The following is a 12090-nucleotide window of genomic DNA, read 5'->3' on the forward strand; positions in this document are numbered from 1 at the left end:
GTCCCTGGAGTCATCTGGGGGGACACGAGCAGCACCACGGGTGGAATGGGTCCCTGGAGGGTGGCGATGGGGGGTTCTCCCATCCCCCCCGTCTCCCTGGGGTGTTTTTCGGGACGGGCTGTCCCAGCGTGACCTCGTTCCGTGCGCGGGGATGATTAACCACTGCCGGCGCTGGCCCCGAGCCGGACAATGTGTTTACCACAGACTGCGCCGAGCGGTGACCCCGGTGCCGCTTCGTTTGCCAAATGAATTCACCCTCAACATGGGCTGTAAACAGGAGCCAGTGCTGAAACCTGAGTGCGCGCTCGCGCCGGTAACCGAATATTTCCTCTGCACGTGACTGGCCTGGTGAGCCCTGAATCACCCAAATCCCAGTAAAATCCCCCAATACGATCGCTCCAGCTGGGATTCTGGAGCTGGGAGGGTGCGGGATCCCTGACCCCCAGTAGATCCCTGGGGATCTGGGGAGTGAGGATGGAGCTGCTGCGATGCAGGGGGTTTAGGGCTGGGGCTTTGATCGCAATGCTTCCGTATAAACCTGTTGGTTCATGGCCAAGACGCTGCCGTATAAACCTGTTGATTCATAGCCGAGAAGCTGCCGGCGGCTTGGGGGGGTCTGTGGGGAGGGAACGGCAGGTTTGCTGTGTCGGGAGGTGGGGACACGCCGTGGGGACGCAGGGCTGGTGCCACCTTGTGGCTCCACCAGCAACTGGGACACCAGGGCGCCCGGTGCCGGACACCAGTGGCACGATGGCAATGGGAGGTCGCAGCCATCGGGGACCCCCCACCATGGGAACGGCACCATCACAGCCATTCCTGATCACTGGGAAGAGCCGTAAATCCAACCCAACCACAGCGGGGGGGGACATGGGGCTCAAAGCGGTCTCCGGTGCTTTGTCCCCGGTCGCGTCCACGCGGTCCCGCTGCACGTGCTGGTGCCGCGAGCGTCGTTTTGGTCAAATACTTGCAAAACGCAAACCGGGACTAAAAGCGGCAGTGGGGAGGCCGAGCCGAGCGCCGGTGCTGCCTTTGCCGGGACTTCCCCGCGCTGCTAACCTCATTTCTATCTTTTTTTTTTCCCCTTTTTACTTTTTTTGCAGTCTCAGCAGTGAGCGCTGACGCCGCCGGGCCCGGCGCAGGCACACAGACCACAAACCACCCTGCGTCTCCAGCTCTGCCTCACATCAGGCCAGAGGTGCCGGGGCGGCCCCACGGAGGAGTGCTGGGGGGGCCCTGCCACCCGGGTCACCCCCAGTCCCACAGGCTGCAGATCAGAGCAGGGAACCACCTCTGCCCCGCTGCCCTGTGCATTTCACTTCTGGAATTTTTGCACATATTTCTATTTTTTGCACATATTTCTATTTTTTGCACATATTTCAACCTTTTCGCGAGCGCGTGTCCAGGCTGTTTGTGCCCCACATCGCCGGGGCGGGGGTGACGCCGGCCTTGGCTGTGGCAGGAGGCCGGGGGCAATTCCTCCTTCTCCTCCCCACTCAGCCAGATCCTACAACCACCTTCCCGCGTCATTTATCACAGATAAAATCCTGAGGCTGGGGAGTGCGGGGCCAGATCCAGCTCCCGTGTGATGCTGAGGCTGGAGACATCGCCTTCCACGTCCTGGGAACCAGGAAACCCCACAGAAAGTGCTGGTGTGACCGTGAACACGTGGGGTGGGTGCTCCGTGTCCCCTGTGGGTGTTTGGCGTCCCCAGGACCCTTCTTGCCGTCCATTCCGGCGCTGGCTACGGCAGCGGCTCCTCCAGCACAAGGTCCCATCCCGCCTGGTCCCGGATGATGACGGGTTTGTCGGAGATGAGCAGGGCGATGGGGACCAGTGGCTGGTGCACCACTTGCCTTCCCCCTTCCTCCTCCTCCTCTTCCTCAGTGCTGCCATGAGGTTCAAATCCAGGCGGGCTCAGCATCTCCTGCCTGCGGTAGGTGAACGGCAGCTCTGGCGGAGACACCGTCACCGGTTTTTGTGCCACGGTGGGGCTGGGTTGCGGCGTGCCTGACCGTGTGCCGGCATCGTTCATCTCCTTGCCGAGATTCGGCTCTGTCAGCAGCAGCTCGGCCAGGCTGAACCTCTCCGATGGCTCCAAGAAGCCCGGACGGGGGTGGCACTAAGGGACAGATGTGTTTGGGGTGGGACGTCCCCTGCCAGTGCCATGCACAGGGCGCAGGATCCGTCCCCTCCCGCATCTCACCTGGCTCGCAGTTTCACCGGCGGTGAACTCAATGGCTTTGCTGCCCACCGGCTCGGGCAGTGGGGGGAAGAGGAGGCGCCGAGCCCTGGGGAGGGGGTGCTGGTGAGGGGAGGGAACTGGGGGAGCAGGGAGGGGGGTGAGGGTGCTGCTGTCACCTCTTTTTGCTCAGCTGGTAGACGGCAGCCACAGTGGGGACACAGAGCAGGATGCCCAGGTACTTCAGGTTGGATTTCCACGCTGCTCCCTGGGGACCTGGGGACAGGCACGGCTGGGTTGTGGAGATAGTCCCCAGCACCCCTGGGTGGGCCACGGGAGCCGTTTTGGAGCAAGCGTGAGTGCCCCATGGGGACTGGGGAGGGGATGGCGTCTCCAACCGTTACCCAGCGCCTTGGTCTGGAAGCGCCACCAAGTCCCGCAGGTCCCTTTGCTCTCTGCTGTCACCTCCTGAACGCCCACCCTGTGCGCCGTGCCGGGCCGGAGGTTTTGGAGGGTGAAGTGTGACGCTGCGGCGTCTGCTTCAGCGTCTGGGTAAACGATAACGAGCAGGCGGTAGCCTGGTGGTATCCCCCCCTCCTCCTGCCCCATGGGGACAGTGGGTCCTACTCACAGGTCACATTGTCCCCCTCAGCCGCGTGGCAGATGACGTACTTGACCAGCACGCCGGGACAGGTGGCACGAGGGGACGGGCTCCACTGGAGAACAACGGTGGCATCGCTGGTGCTGGTGTTGATGCGGATGGGCAGAGCGGGTGATGCTGCACGTGGTGACAGGAGTGCGAAACAACGGAGAGGTGTTTTAGGAACCCTGTTTTGCAGTTAATCGGGGTGCCGGGGATGCTCCGTGTTTCCATACGTACCGTTGCTGGCGTAGTGATGGTGCAGGGCAAAGGTGGCCCAGCCCCGTGCCGGGGACCAGCCGTGCACGGCCAGGCGATGACACGCTGGTGTGTCCAGCGCTCCTGTGGCAGGAACCGGTGACACTGGTTAAACCCTCACCAGGACCCATCCCTGGGACAGGTGGGTTCTCCTTTACCTCTCTCCACGTGGATGCTCTTGGCAGGGAACTCCCGCTGGGTGCAAACGCCCCGTTTTGCGGCTCCCTGCAGCGGTTGCTGCTCGAAGCAGGACGCCAAACCGGCGCTGGGTGCTTCCCACTGCACCGTCACGGCACTGCCCACCACGCTGATGTTCTTGAAGCCAAGATCTGGATGAAATGAGGAGTACAAGGGATGGCTGGCATCCCGCCGGGTGGAAAATAACCCCCAGGCTGCGGGGCAGGTACCTGAGTGCCGCGCTGCCGGTACGAGGAGCTGCCGTGGTAGCCCTGTCCCGGCAGCATTGGCCGCGGTCAGCAGGATTTGGTACTCGGCGCCAGAGAGGGTGAGGTTGTGGGCTGTCACCTCTGTCCCCAGCTCCACTGTGTCCTCCTCGGTGCAGCCGCACGCTGGCATGTGGGTGCGCAGCGTGTAGGTGACGTTCCCCTGCTCCTCGGGGGCTCGCTGCGGGATGGGTAAGGGGCAGTTTGGTGGGCGAAATTCATGAGTGGACACCCAGGAGGGTCCCTGGGGTTGTGACAGTACCTGCCAGCCCAGCTGCAGCACCCGCTGCCCAGCGGGCCCCAGTTCTCCCAGTTGGTAGCTCAGTGCTGGGCTCTCCAGGATTTCTACAAGAGGAAGGAGCCCGGGCTGGACTGGTGGTGTTTTGGGATCTGCTGGGATCCCACCCGCTCCCCCTCCTCTTCCTCACCCCCGGGGACGAAGATGGAGCCGCTCCAGTCACTCCAGTAGCTGCTCCAGTGGGGGGGCTTGTGCCGGAGCTGGACCTCAAAGGCACCGTCCCCTCCCAGGGCACAGGTCACTGCAGAGGGGTGACAGGGTCAGGCTGGGGGGACACCCCCTTTTCCCCAGCTTTCGGCCATTTCAGGATGCTGAGGGGTGTTGGGGGGCACAGGGCAGAGCCCCCCATCAGGACCTGGGAGCACCCCCAGGAGATGCTCATCCCTACAGGCTAAACTGACCTGTGTCGTCCTCATCCGTCACTGCCTCGCATGTCACCTGCAGAGAGAATCAGGGACAGAGGCCCAGTAAAACCAGTATGTTACTGGGACAGAAAAGCAGATGCTGCCCTGTGTCTCCTGAGCACCCTGGGCGTGGGAGAGCTACACAGGGTGGGGGGACACAGTAACCAGGAGGGTCCCCTTGACCCTGAGACCCTCCTGGTGCTACTGGACAGGGGTGGGGGCCCCCAGCCGTGGCGGGTATCAGTACAGAGAAGCGGCCAGATTGCATCCGCTGTCGTCATTAGTCTAATCCAGGGGTTTGCCTGTGTAATCCCCATGAACTGATCCCGTTACGGGCAGCAGCGGGATCCCGTGGCCGGGAGGATGGGGCAGAGCTGATAACGCCACGAAACAGATGGGATGTAGATAGGGTGGGGGGGACAGTGGCATCACCGCATCCCTGGGATGCCGTGATGCTACTGACCATCCCGTTGGTCACCACCAGCTCTGGCAAATGGTGTTTTTTACCTGTGTCCAGCCATGGTTGCCCATCCTCCGGAACCGAGCCTCCCGCTGGGGTGGCTGTCCCCTGCGGTGGCACGGTGGCCGTGGCACCTGCAGCCGTAGCCGCCCACCGCTCTTGGTGAAGGGCACCGTGGCGGGCGGTGGGTTTGGCTTGACTGTAAGGATGAGAATATCTCGTGGTTATCGGTGCCGGTGCTGGCACATGGCCCAGCCCCGCGGGCACTTACGAGCCTCGTTGAGGTACAGGGTGATGTTGGGGGTCCGGTGGACGTGGCCCCCCCAGCGTGCCTCCACCCAGGCTGTGACGTTGGTGAGGACGTAAATGCGCCGGTGATTCAGGGTGTACATTGTCCTCGCCCCCGCCTCGAACTCCCGGCACAGCCTGGGCGATGTGTAGCTGCGGGGGGGCAGGTTCAAGTTCAGAACGGGATGGGGCTTGGGATGCAGAGGGCGCATGTCCCATGTGTCCCCTCGTGTCAGGACACTTCCCACGGGGTCCCCAGGACACGGTGCCCCACTCACCAGAGAGTCAGGAGGTAGGAGGTGTTGCCGGGGGGGCCGTACGGTGGCCAGGAGCAGCGGAACGGAAGGGGGCTGCATTGCTTCCAGCAGGAGAAGCCGGGGGCCATGGCGGTGCCTGTGAGAGAGGGTGGTGGCTGGGGCGGTCCTGCACCCCAAAACCCATCAGGTTGGGCAAGGCTGGGATGGAGCATCAGCGTAACCATCACTGCATTACTCAACAGAGGACCAGAGCAGCCATGTGGGTGATTCCCATCCAAAAAACACTATTTCCCCCCTCCCCAGGGATGCGGTTCTGGCTGGTGCCCCTCACCCTGCTGCCGGCGGGGATTCACCCGGTTTTACTGTGTCCCCGTGGTTTTAGGGGAGCATCTCCATCTCAGCGCCAGCTCCCCGAGCCTTATCACCCCCAGAATCATTCATTGAAAGTTCTCTGAAGTTATCTCTCATCTCCCGGTGCCGCAGCAGCACTTACCGCCCCACGCCAGCGCCGCCAGCGCCGCCAGCAGCCACCCCAGCATCGGGCGCTTGGGGTGTCCCGCACTGCATCCAGGGCTCCAGAGCCCTCCCTGCCTGCCCAATCCCCTGGCACCCAGTGGGTGCCTCTCCCCGGCTCGGCGCTCGGCACAGCTCCCCGCACCCGGCGTTTCCTCTTCTGCTAAAAACTCGCCAAAAGGCGGCCGTTCCCATGCAGGGCAGAGCGCGGGGCGTGATTGCATGCCTGGCTTTTACCAAAAGCAAAAGAGAAAGCAACCAAAAATATTCCCCTTTTTTTCTGCAAGCGCGCCTGCCGGGACCTGGCCAAACCCTGCCCTGGGTGCACCGCGTGCCCCGGCCACGCCGCGCGCCCGGCCCGCCGAGAAGCGCAAGGTAAGCGAAAGAGGCGGCGTGGGGTTTTGAGGGTTTTTGGCTTTCTATTTTTTTTAATGCAACCTTCACAGTGTGTTTTCGATCCCCTGCCCTTAACAGGGGGGATCTTGAGTGGCTGCTCCAAGCTTGAGGGGTTGTTCAGGTTTTTGGCGGCGTGTGCGTGTGTCTGTCCCCAAAATTGGGCTGTTTGTGCCCATCCCCAGCACAGCTTGTCCCCTGCAGCCGCAAACAAAGCCCCAGTGAGGCGTGAAAGCGCGGTGTCACCGGGACAGCGGCAGCCGCATGACGGGGCGGGTGACGCCGGGATGGCGGAGACGGGTGGCACCGAGGGCCGCGCACAGAGTCCCCTTGTTCCTGCAGAAAGTGTCCCCTTGTGAGGCTTTTGCTCGGGGCCGGGTGGTGGTGGGAATGTCCCTGTGCCGGGGCAGCGCTGCCGGGACCCCTCTGTCCCACTGCCACGGCCATTGCCAAGGTGTGGGCACAGGGAGTCCCCTGGCACCTCTTGCCTCACTCTGTGTCCCCTCCCAGCTTAGGGTACACACCATACTGGACCAAACTGGGCCATGCAGTGCTTTGCCACGCCAAAACGTACAGCAGGACCGTGCTGTACACAGCTGTGCCGTGCCCCGCTAAACCAGGCCAGGCTGTGCTGTACTGTACTACGCTGGGCCGTGCCATGCTGGGCTGTGCTGGCTGCAGGACAGATCTTGGCTGGACCACAACAAGCTGGGGGGGCTGTAGCCAGGTTGTACAGCCGGGCTGTGCCGTGTCAGGCGCACCGTGCCAATGCTGTGCCAGACCCTGTCACTCTGGGCTGCTCAAAACCGGGCATAGTGTGCCAGCCCCGTGCCACGCAGTGCCAGCCCCGTGCCATGCGGTGTCGGCCCCGTACCGTGCCAGCCCCGGGCTCGATGCTGATGCGCGTCCGGTGACGCGGTGGGGCCGCTGGGCGGCGCCCCGGGCGCACCGGGCGGACCGGGAGGGGCGGACCGGGCGGAGCGGGCGCAGCGGGAGGCGGCGGCGGCGGGATGGACGAGTCCAGCATCCTGCGGCGGCGGGGCCTCCAGGTGAGCACCGGGAACGGGGCACCGGCGCCCGGCGGGGGCGGGAGGGAAGCGGGGGGAGCGCAGCCCCCGTGAGGCTGCGGGGAGGTGGGTGCTCTGGGTGCGAGTGTGCAAGGGGTGGGTGCTGGAGATGGGTGCTGTGGGTGCAAGAAGTGGGTGCTGTGTGTAGGAGTTGGGTGCTCTGTGTGTGCGTGAAGAAGTGGGTGCTGTGAGTGAGGGGCGGGAGTTGGGGTCTCAGGGTGCTGCATGCAAGAGGTGGGGGTGCTGGGGGGGACACCCGCCCGTGCGGGCGCTGAGGGCTCCTTGGGAGCACCGTGGTCCCTCTGGCCCATCTGTGTGCCGAACCGCTGTGCCAGCGCCCATTTACTCCTCCGAGCAGCCGCCCCCTCCATCACCCTGTGTTCCTGCTCCGGGCAGGCCAAGGGGTACCAATCCCGCACCTGCTCCCCAGCACCCGCTGCCATGCTCAGAGGGGTGACAACCGCAGCCCCCCAGTTTGCAGGGCTGAGCGCTGAGCCTGATTTTCCAGGTGACCTCCCACCTCCGTCTCCATCTGCAGAGCGGGGCTGCAGTAACCGGGGGGGCCCAGCCCGAGCTGTCGGGGCGGTTGGAGGATGGCACGGCGCTGCCTTCATCCGAGCTGGCAGCTCCGCGGGGCGGCTGCGCTCCACTGCACGCTCCCCCGCGGGAAAGAGCTCTCGCTGGAGCTGCCTCCCCGCCAACGCAGCCGCTCGCAGCCACAGCCGTGGAGTTCGGGGCTCTTGGCCCTGGGTGTCACTCCCTGGGGACAGGAGAGCCCTGGGGCCCTGGCTGCGTGCCGGCATCCCCGTGGTGGGAGGGGTGGGAAGGGGATGATAATCCCGAAATGCTGGGCTGATACTGTCCCTGATGGCATCCCTGACGCTGTCCCCACAGGGATCAGCTGATGGTTAATCCCGGATGGTGGGAGATGCACTGTGCTGGATGGGTGTATGGGGCACCCTGTGTGTTCTGGCCCTGTGGCACTGCCCCATGCAGGTCCCTAGGGCTCTCAGGGGACACCCTGGCTGTCCTAGGGGATGCAGCGTGGCCAGGGAGCCCCCAGCAATGATGGGTGTTGGGTGCCACAGGACCACTCTGCACCCTCATTGCACCCACAGGTGGGTGGAGAGGCTGCGCTGTGGGACAGGACTGAGTATGGGGGACAAGGCTCAGGTCACCCAGTGATGCTGGGTGGCGCTTGGACACCCACGTTCACCCCAGGCACCCACCCCATGCACCCGCGCCACCCCCGGGGGCAAATACACACTCGAGTCCCTGTGCGCCCAGGCGTGATGTCACCCGTTGCCATGGCAATGCTGCTGCATCACTGTGTTGCAGCGTGTCCCAACCCCGGGATTTCCGCAGGGGCTGTGCAGTGTGGGCTGCGGGATGGGGCGGGGGTACCCCGAGGGGTGTGAGGTACGTGGGTGCTGCCATGTGTCCCCTTGTAGGTGGCAGCAGTCCCTGCCCACAGGGAGCTCCCTGCCCGTGTCAGGAACGTGGTTAAGCTGTTTCGGGGTATGGGGCTGGTGGGCGCAGGGTCAGAGCGATGATGGGGCATTAGCACCTGCCACACGTGCCACCACCCCATGGAGTGCCAGGGCTCACACTGCTCCCTTCACACTGTGCCCCTCGCAGCGTGCCCGTGGGATCGGTGCCATGCCCTGTGACATGCCCGGTGGCACATGGGTGGGCACGGGGGCTGTGCCAGAACCAGCTGGTGCCCACCGTAGTGGGAGGACGGCGTGGGCCAGGGCTCCTGCCCACACGACTGCCCTTTGTCCTGTTGCAGCACCTGCGAGCAAACAGCTCTGGCAAGAAATATTCTCAGCGGCTGGAAAAATAAACAGCGTGGGGGCTGTGGGCTGCTTCCCACAGCTGGGGACAGGGGGACAGCGTGGGGGACAGGGCACAGCCACCACCGCAGGGCCACGCTCCAGCCCTGCAGCTCAGTGCTGCTCCTGCTCCACCACCCATGAGTCCTCAAGCCTGGGGCCACCAGCCTTGGGACTTTGGAAGGAGATGTCCCCTTGCGCTGAGCATGGGTGGGTGATTTGTCACCCCCATCCCACACAGCAGAGCTGGGGCACCCTGGGCACGGTGAGGGGGAGCGATGCTGCAGTGACACCTGGGTGCCAAGGGCAGTGGGGGTGCTGCCAGGCGCTGGTGGGAGGTGGGGGTCCCACATGGGGTACACCCCAACACCTGTGGCCACGCTCTGACTCTGCTTCTCGCTTTCCTCCTTGCAGAAGGAGCTGAGCCTGCCACGCCGTGGAAGAGCGTAAGTCCCCGAGCTGGGCCACCCGGGGTGTGGGCCGGGGTGTCACCGGGAGGGACGCACTTGGGGATGTGGCACTGGCACCACGGGGCACAGAGGGAACGGGTGTTGGATGGCACTGGAGCTTGTGGTGCCCAAATCCAGGGTGGCATCGCCATATTTTCTGATAGTGGAGGGACCTGATTGTGCATGTGCTGGGGTGTACTGGGGTGTGCTGCGCTCTGCTGCAGGTGTATTGGGGTGTGTTGGGCTGTACTGGGGTGTTCTAAGTGGTACTGGGGTGTATCGGGCTGTGCTGTGATCTGCTGCACATGTATCAGGGTGTTCTGGGATGTTCTAAGCAGTACTGGGGTGTACTGGGGTGTGGTAGGAGGCTGTTGTGAAGCTGTGCTGGGGTTGTGTATTGGGCTGTTACTCAGTTTGTGTGTGGGGCTGTACTGGGGCAGTTCCAGGGTGTTTTGGGGTGTTGCGGAGGTAACACAGGGGGCTCTTGGCACTGGGTTTGTCACTGGGCTGTTCTGGGAAGGCACCAGCGGGATGTTGGTGCCATACTGAGGCTGTGTTGGGGTGCACTGGAGCCGTACTGGGGCCGTACTGGAGCTGTGCTGGTGGAGCTGTGGTGTCTCAGCACCGGCACATCCCGGGGCCGATCGGGATCAGGGCTGCCGCTGGACCAGGTCGGGGGTTCGGGGGCTGCCGAGCCGAGCCTTGCCGAGCCGAGCCTTGCCGAGCCGAGCCGCAGGGGCGGGCCCGGGCCCGGCGGGCCGAGCACGGAGCCCCGGCGGGGCCGCCGCTGCCGCCCGCCCGCGGGAGCCGCCCAGCGCGGGGGCAGCCGGGGCGGCGGCGGCGCGGGGAGCGGAGCGGGGCGGCGGCGGCATGAAGTCGCGGCGGGACAGGCTGAAGATCCCCTCGCTGACCTTGGAGTGAGTCAGGACTGGGGCAGGTAGCGCCGGTACCGGCCCCCGGGGGCGGGCGGCGGGGCCCCGGGGTATCCTCGTCCTGCTGCGTCCCCATCCTGGTCCATCCCTATCCCGGAGCATCTTCATCCCTGTCTGTCCCTATCCCAGAGCATCTTCATCCCTGTCCAACCCCATCCCAGAGCACCCCCACCCTGGTCCATCTCCATCCCAGTGCATTCCCACCCCCAGGCTCCAGGTCCCAGCCCTTCCTCCTGCACCCACAGCACCGGAGACCCTGTGATGCCCCTCTGGCAGGACCAGACCACCTGCTGTCTTCCCCTTCGCAGCCTTAGACCCCAAAGTGTCCCTGCTGTCCCCTGTGCTCCCCCTTCAGCTCTGCCCCACTCCCCCCTCCCTGCCCTGCCTGCCCCTCAGTCCTTGTCCCCTCTCCAGCCCTTTCTACCTCTGCTCTTGGGCCCCCTCCGGATCCCCAGCCTGGTTGGGGGCTGTGCCACGGGGGTGCCCACCGGCACGGCTGACGCCATGCCGGCACGTCTTGCCTTGCAGCTTGTCTCCGTGCAGCCAGAGCCCGACGCTGCTGAGCCCCTGCAGCCCCTGCAGCCCCTTACTAACCCTGCACCCCTGGAGGTAAGACACCCCCAGACCATCCCCAGGCACTGTGGCTGCCAGCACTGGGGCAGAAGGGACCGTGCAGGGAAGGGGAAGAGGTGGAGATGGGGGCAGCGAGGTGGGTCCCCCCACCAGGAGTGCCTTGGGGGGCCCCAAAAGCAGCACTGTCTTCTGGGGAAAGCATGAGGTAATGTGGCCGGAGTCTGTCCCCAGCCCTGTGCACCCCAAAAGTGGCCTGACCACTCGGGAGCAGGGTGGGAGCGGGTATGGCGCCTCCATCCCACCCAGGAATCCTCCCTCGCCGCCTTTTCTGTTTTGCTGTGTGGGAAGGGGAGGGAGGGCTGCCCTAGGGCATGGGTGCTCCCCATCCAAGATGCCACTTTGTGGTGCCCCACTGGGTGTTCCCATCACAGGAGCGGGTGCCCAGACCCTGCAGCATGTGCCAGCTGAGCTCTGCCCCGGGGACAAGGTGCAGCGCGTGTGCTGGCACCTGGCTGTCACACCCCATGGGGCAAAGCCATGACCTGCCTGGCACCCATGGGTCACACCGGGTGCCTCCATCCATCACCTGGCTGGTGCTGGGTGGGGAGGGACCCGGTGGGGAGCTCTGCCACTGCTCAGCAACCGGCAGAGCCATTTGTTGCAGGCAGGAGCCAGGGTGCTGCCTGCACTCTGCCTGCGCAGGGGCCCTGCCTGCTGCGCTCCCCCCGCCAGCCCTGGCTGGCTGCCCCTTGCCCACAGTGACTGCTGCACATGGGAAAACATGCATGGCCATGCAACTGCTCAGCTAATGCCTTGGGGAGGGCGTTTTTGGCGTGCTTGGGATGGGGATGAGGACGGGCAGCCTGGCAGCACCCATGGGTGCCTCCACGTGCTGGAGTCTCGCAGCCGCCGGGCAGGAGGTGCTGCCGCTCTCGGTGCTGCCGCTCTCAGAGCTGCCCTTTCGCCAGGCTGAACCCCCAGTGTGGTGACTTCTGGCTGTGGCGCTGGCTGGTGGTGCCCGGTGAGTGCGGCGATGCTGTGCCGTGCGGCTCGGGTGGCTTCGCTGCCATGCCACGTTTTGTCACCGGGGTGGCGGAGGAT

The 12090-nt window shown here is 64.7% G+C and overlaps 2 protein-coding genes and 1 long non-coding RNA gene across 17 annotated transcripts in view; 2 read left to right on the forward strand and 1 right to left on the reverse strand.

The window, feature by feature from the left end:
- On the forward strand, positions 1-1351 carry LOC110360883 (uncharacterized). Its single transcript, XR_010468297.1, has 2 exons — positions 1-348; positions 1101-1351. It is a non-coding gene; the product is annotated as an uncharacterized LOC110360883 (long non-coding RNA).
- IL12RB1 (interleukin 12 receptor subunit beta 1) lies at positions 1347-5964 on the reverse strand. 5 transcript variants are annotated; one of them, XM_065042500.1, is made up of 15 exons: positions 5721-5964; positions 5249-5393; positions 4954-5123; positions 4730-4881; positions 4220-4256; positions 3949-4059; positions 3783-3865; positions 3485-3701; positions 3236-3406; positions 3060-3161; positions 2811-2957; positions 2578-2727; positions 2359-2455; positions 2204-2288; positions 1347-2119 (listed from the first exon to the last, which is right to left on the reverse strand). In XM_065042500.1, exons 1-15 carry the CDS (start codon positions 5962-5964, stop codon positions 1742-1744), a joined length of 2289 nt encoding a protein of 762 aa, XP_064898572.1. In that variant the 3' UTR covers positions 1347-1741. The 5 variants fall into 5 exon arrangements, with proteins under 5 accessions (XP_064898572.1, XP_064898573.1, XP_064898571.1 ...); XM_065042501.1 differs by having other exon boundaries at positions 1347-1928; positions 2013-2119; positions 3236-3701; XM_065042499.1 differs by having other exon boundaries at positions 3236-3701; positions 5249-5363.
- MAST3 (microtubule associated serine/threonine kinase 3) overlaps positions 5816-12090 on the forward strand; it is a 24652-nt gene continuing 18377 nt past the window's right edge. The window contains exons 1-4 of one of the 11 annotated variants that reach the window (XM_065042457.1): positions 5816-6115; positions 9450-9481; positions 10005-10421; positions 10945-11025. In XM_065042457.1, coding sequence (XP_064898529.1) covers positions 5963-6115; positions 9450-9481; positions 10005-10421; positions 10945-11025 — 683 coding nt within the window. In that variant the 5' untranslated portion in view covers positions 5816-5962. Of the gene's footprint in view, positions 6116-6137; positions 7183-8097; positions 8319-9449; positions 9482-10004; positions 10422-10944; positions 11026-12090 lie in introns of those variants that run through there. The other 10 variants (XM_065042446.1, XM_065042448.1, XM_065042447.1 and 7 more) reach the window with 10 other exon arrangements.

Source organism: Columba livia, chromosome 27 (genome assembly GCF_036013475.1).
Source record: "Columba livia isolate bColLiv1 breed racing homer chromosome 27, bColLiv1.pat.W.v2, whole genome shotgun sequence".
Taxonomy (NCBI): Eukaryota; Metazoa; Chordata; class Aves; order Columbiformes; family Columbidae; genus Columba; species Columba livia.

Bases quoted from the DNA above. Each gene is read 5' to 3' on its own strand.
- IL12RB1 (XM_065042498.1), bottom strand. From the start codon at position 5,964: ATGCAATCACGCCCCGCGCTCTGCCCTGCATGGGAACGGCCGCCTTTT. The intron at 3,162-3,235 runs GTAAAGGAGAAC...TTCCTGCCACAG, and splicing joins GAGCATCCACGTGGAGAGAG to GAGCGCTGGACACACCAGCG. The intron at 2,958-3,059 runs GTACGTATGGAA...CACCACGTGCAG, and splicing joins CCATCACTACGCCAGCAACG to CATCACCCGCTCTGCCCATC.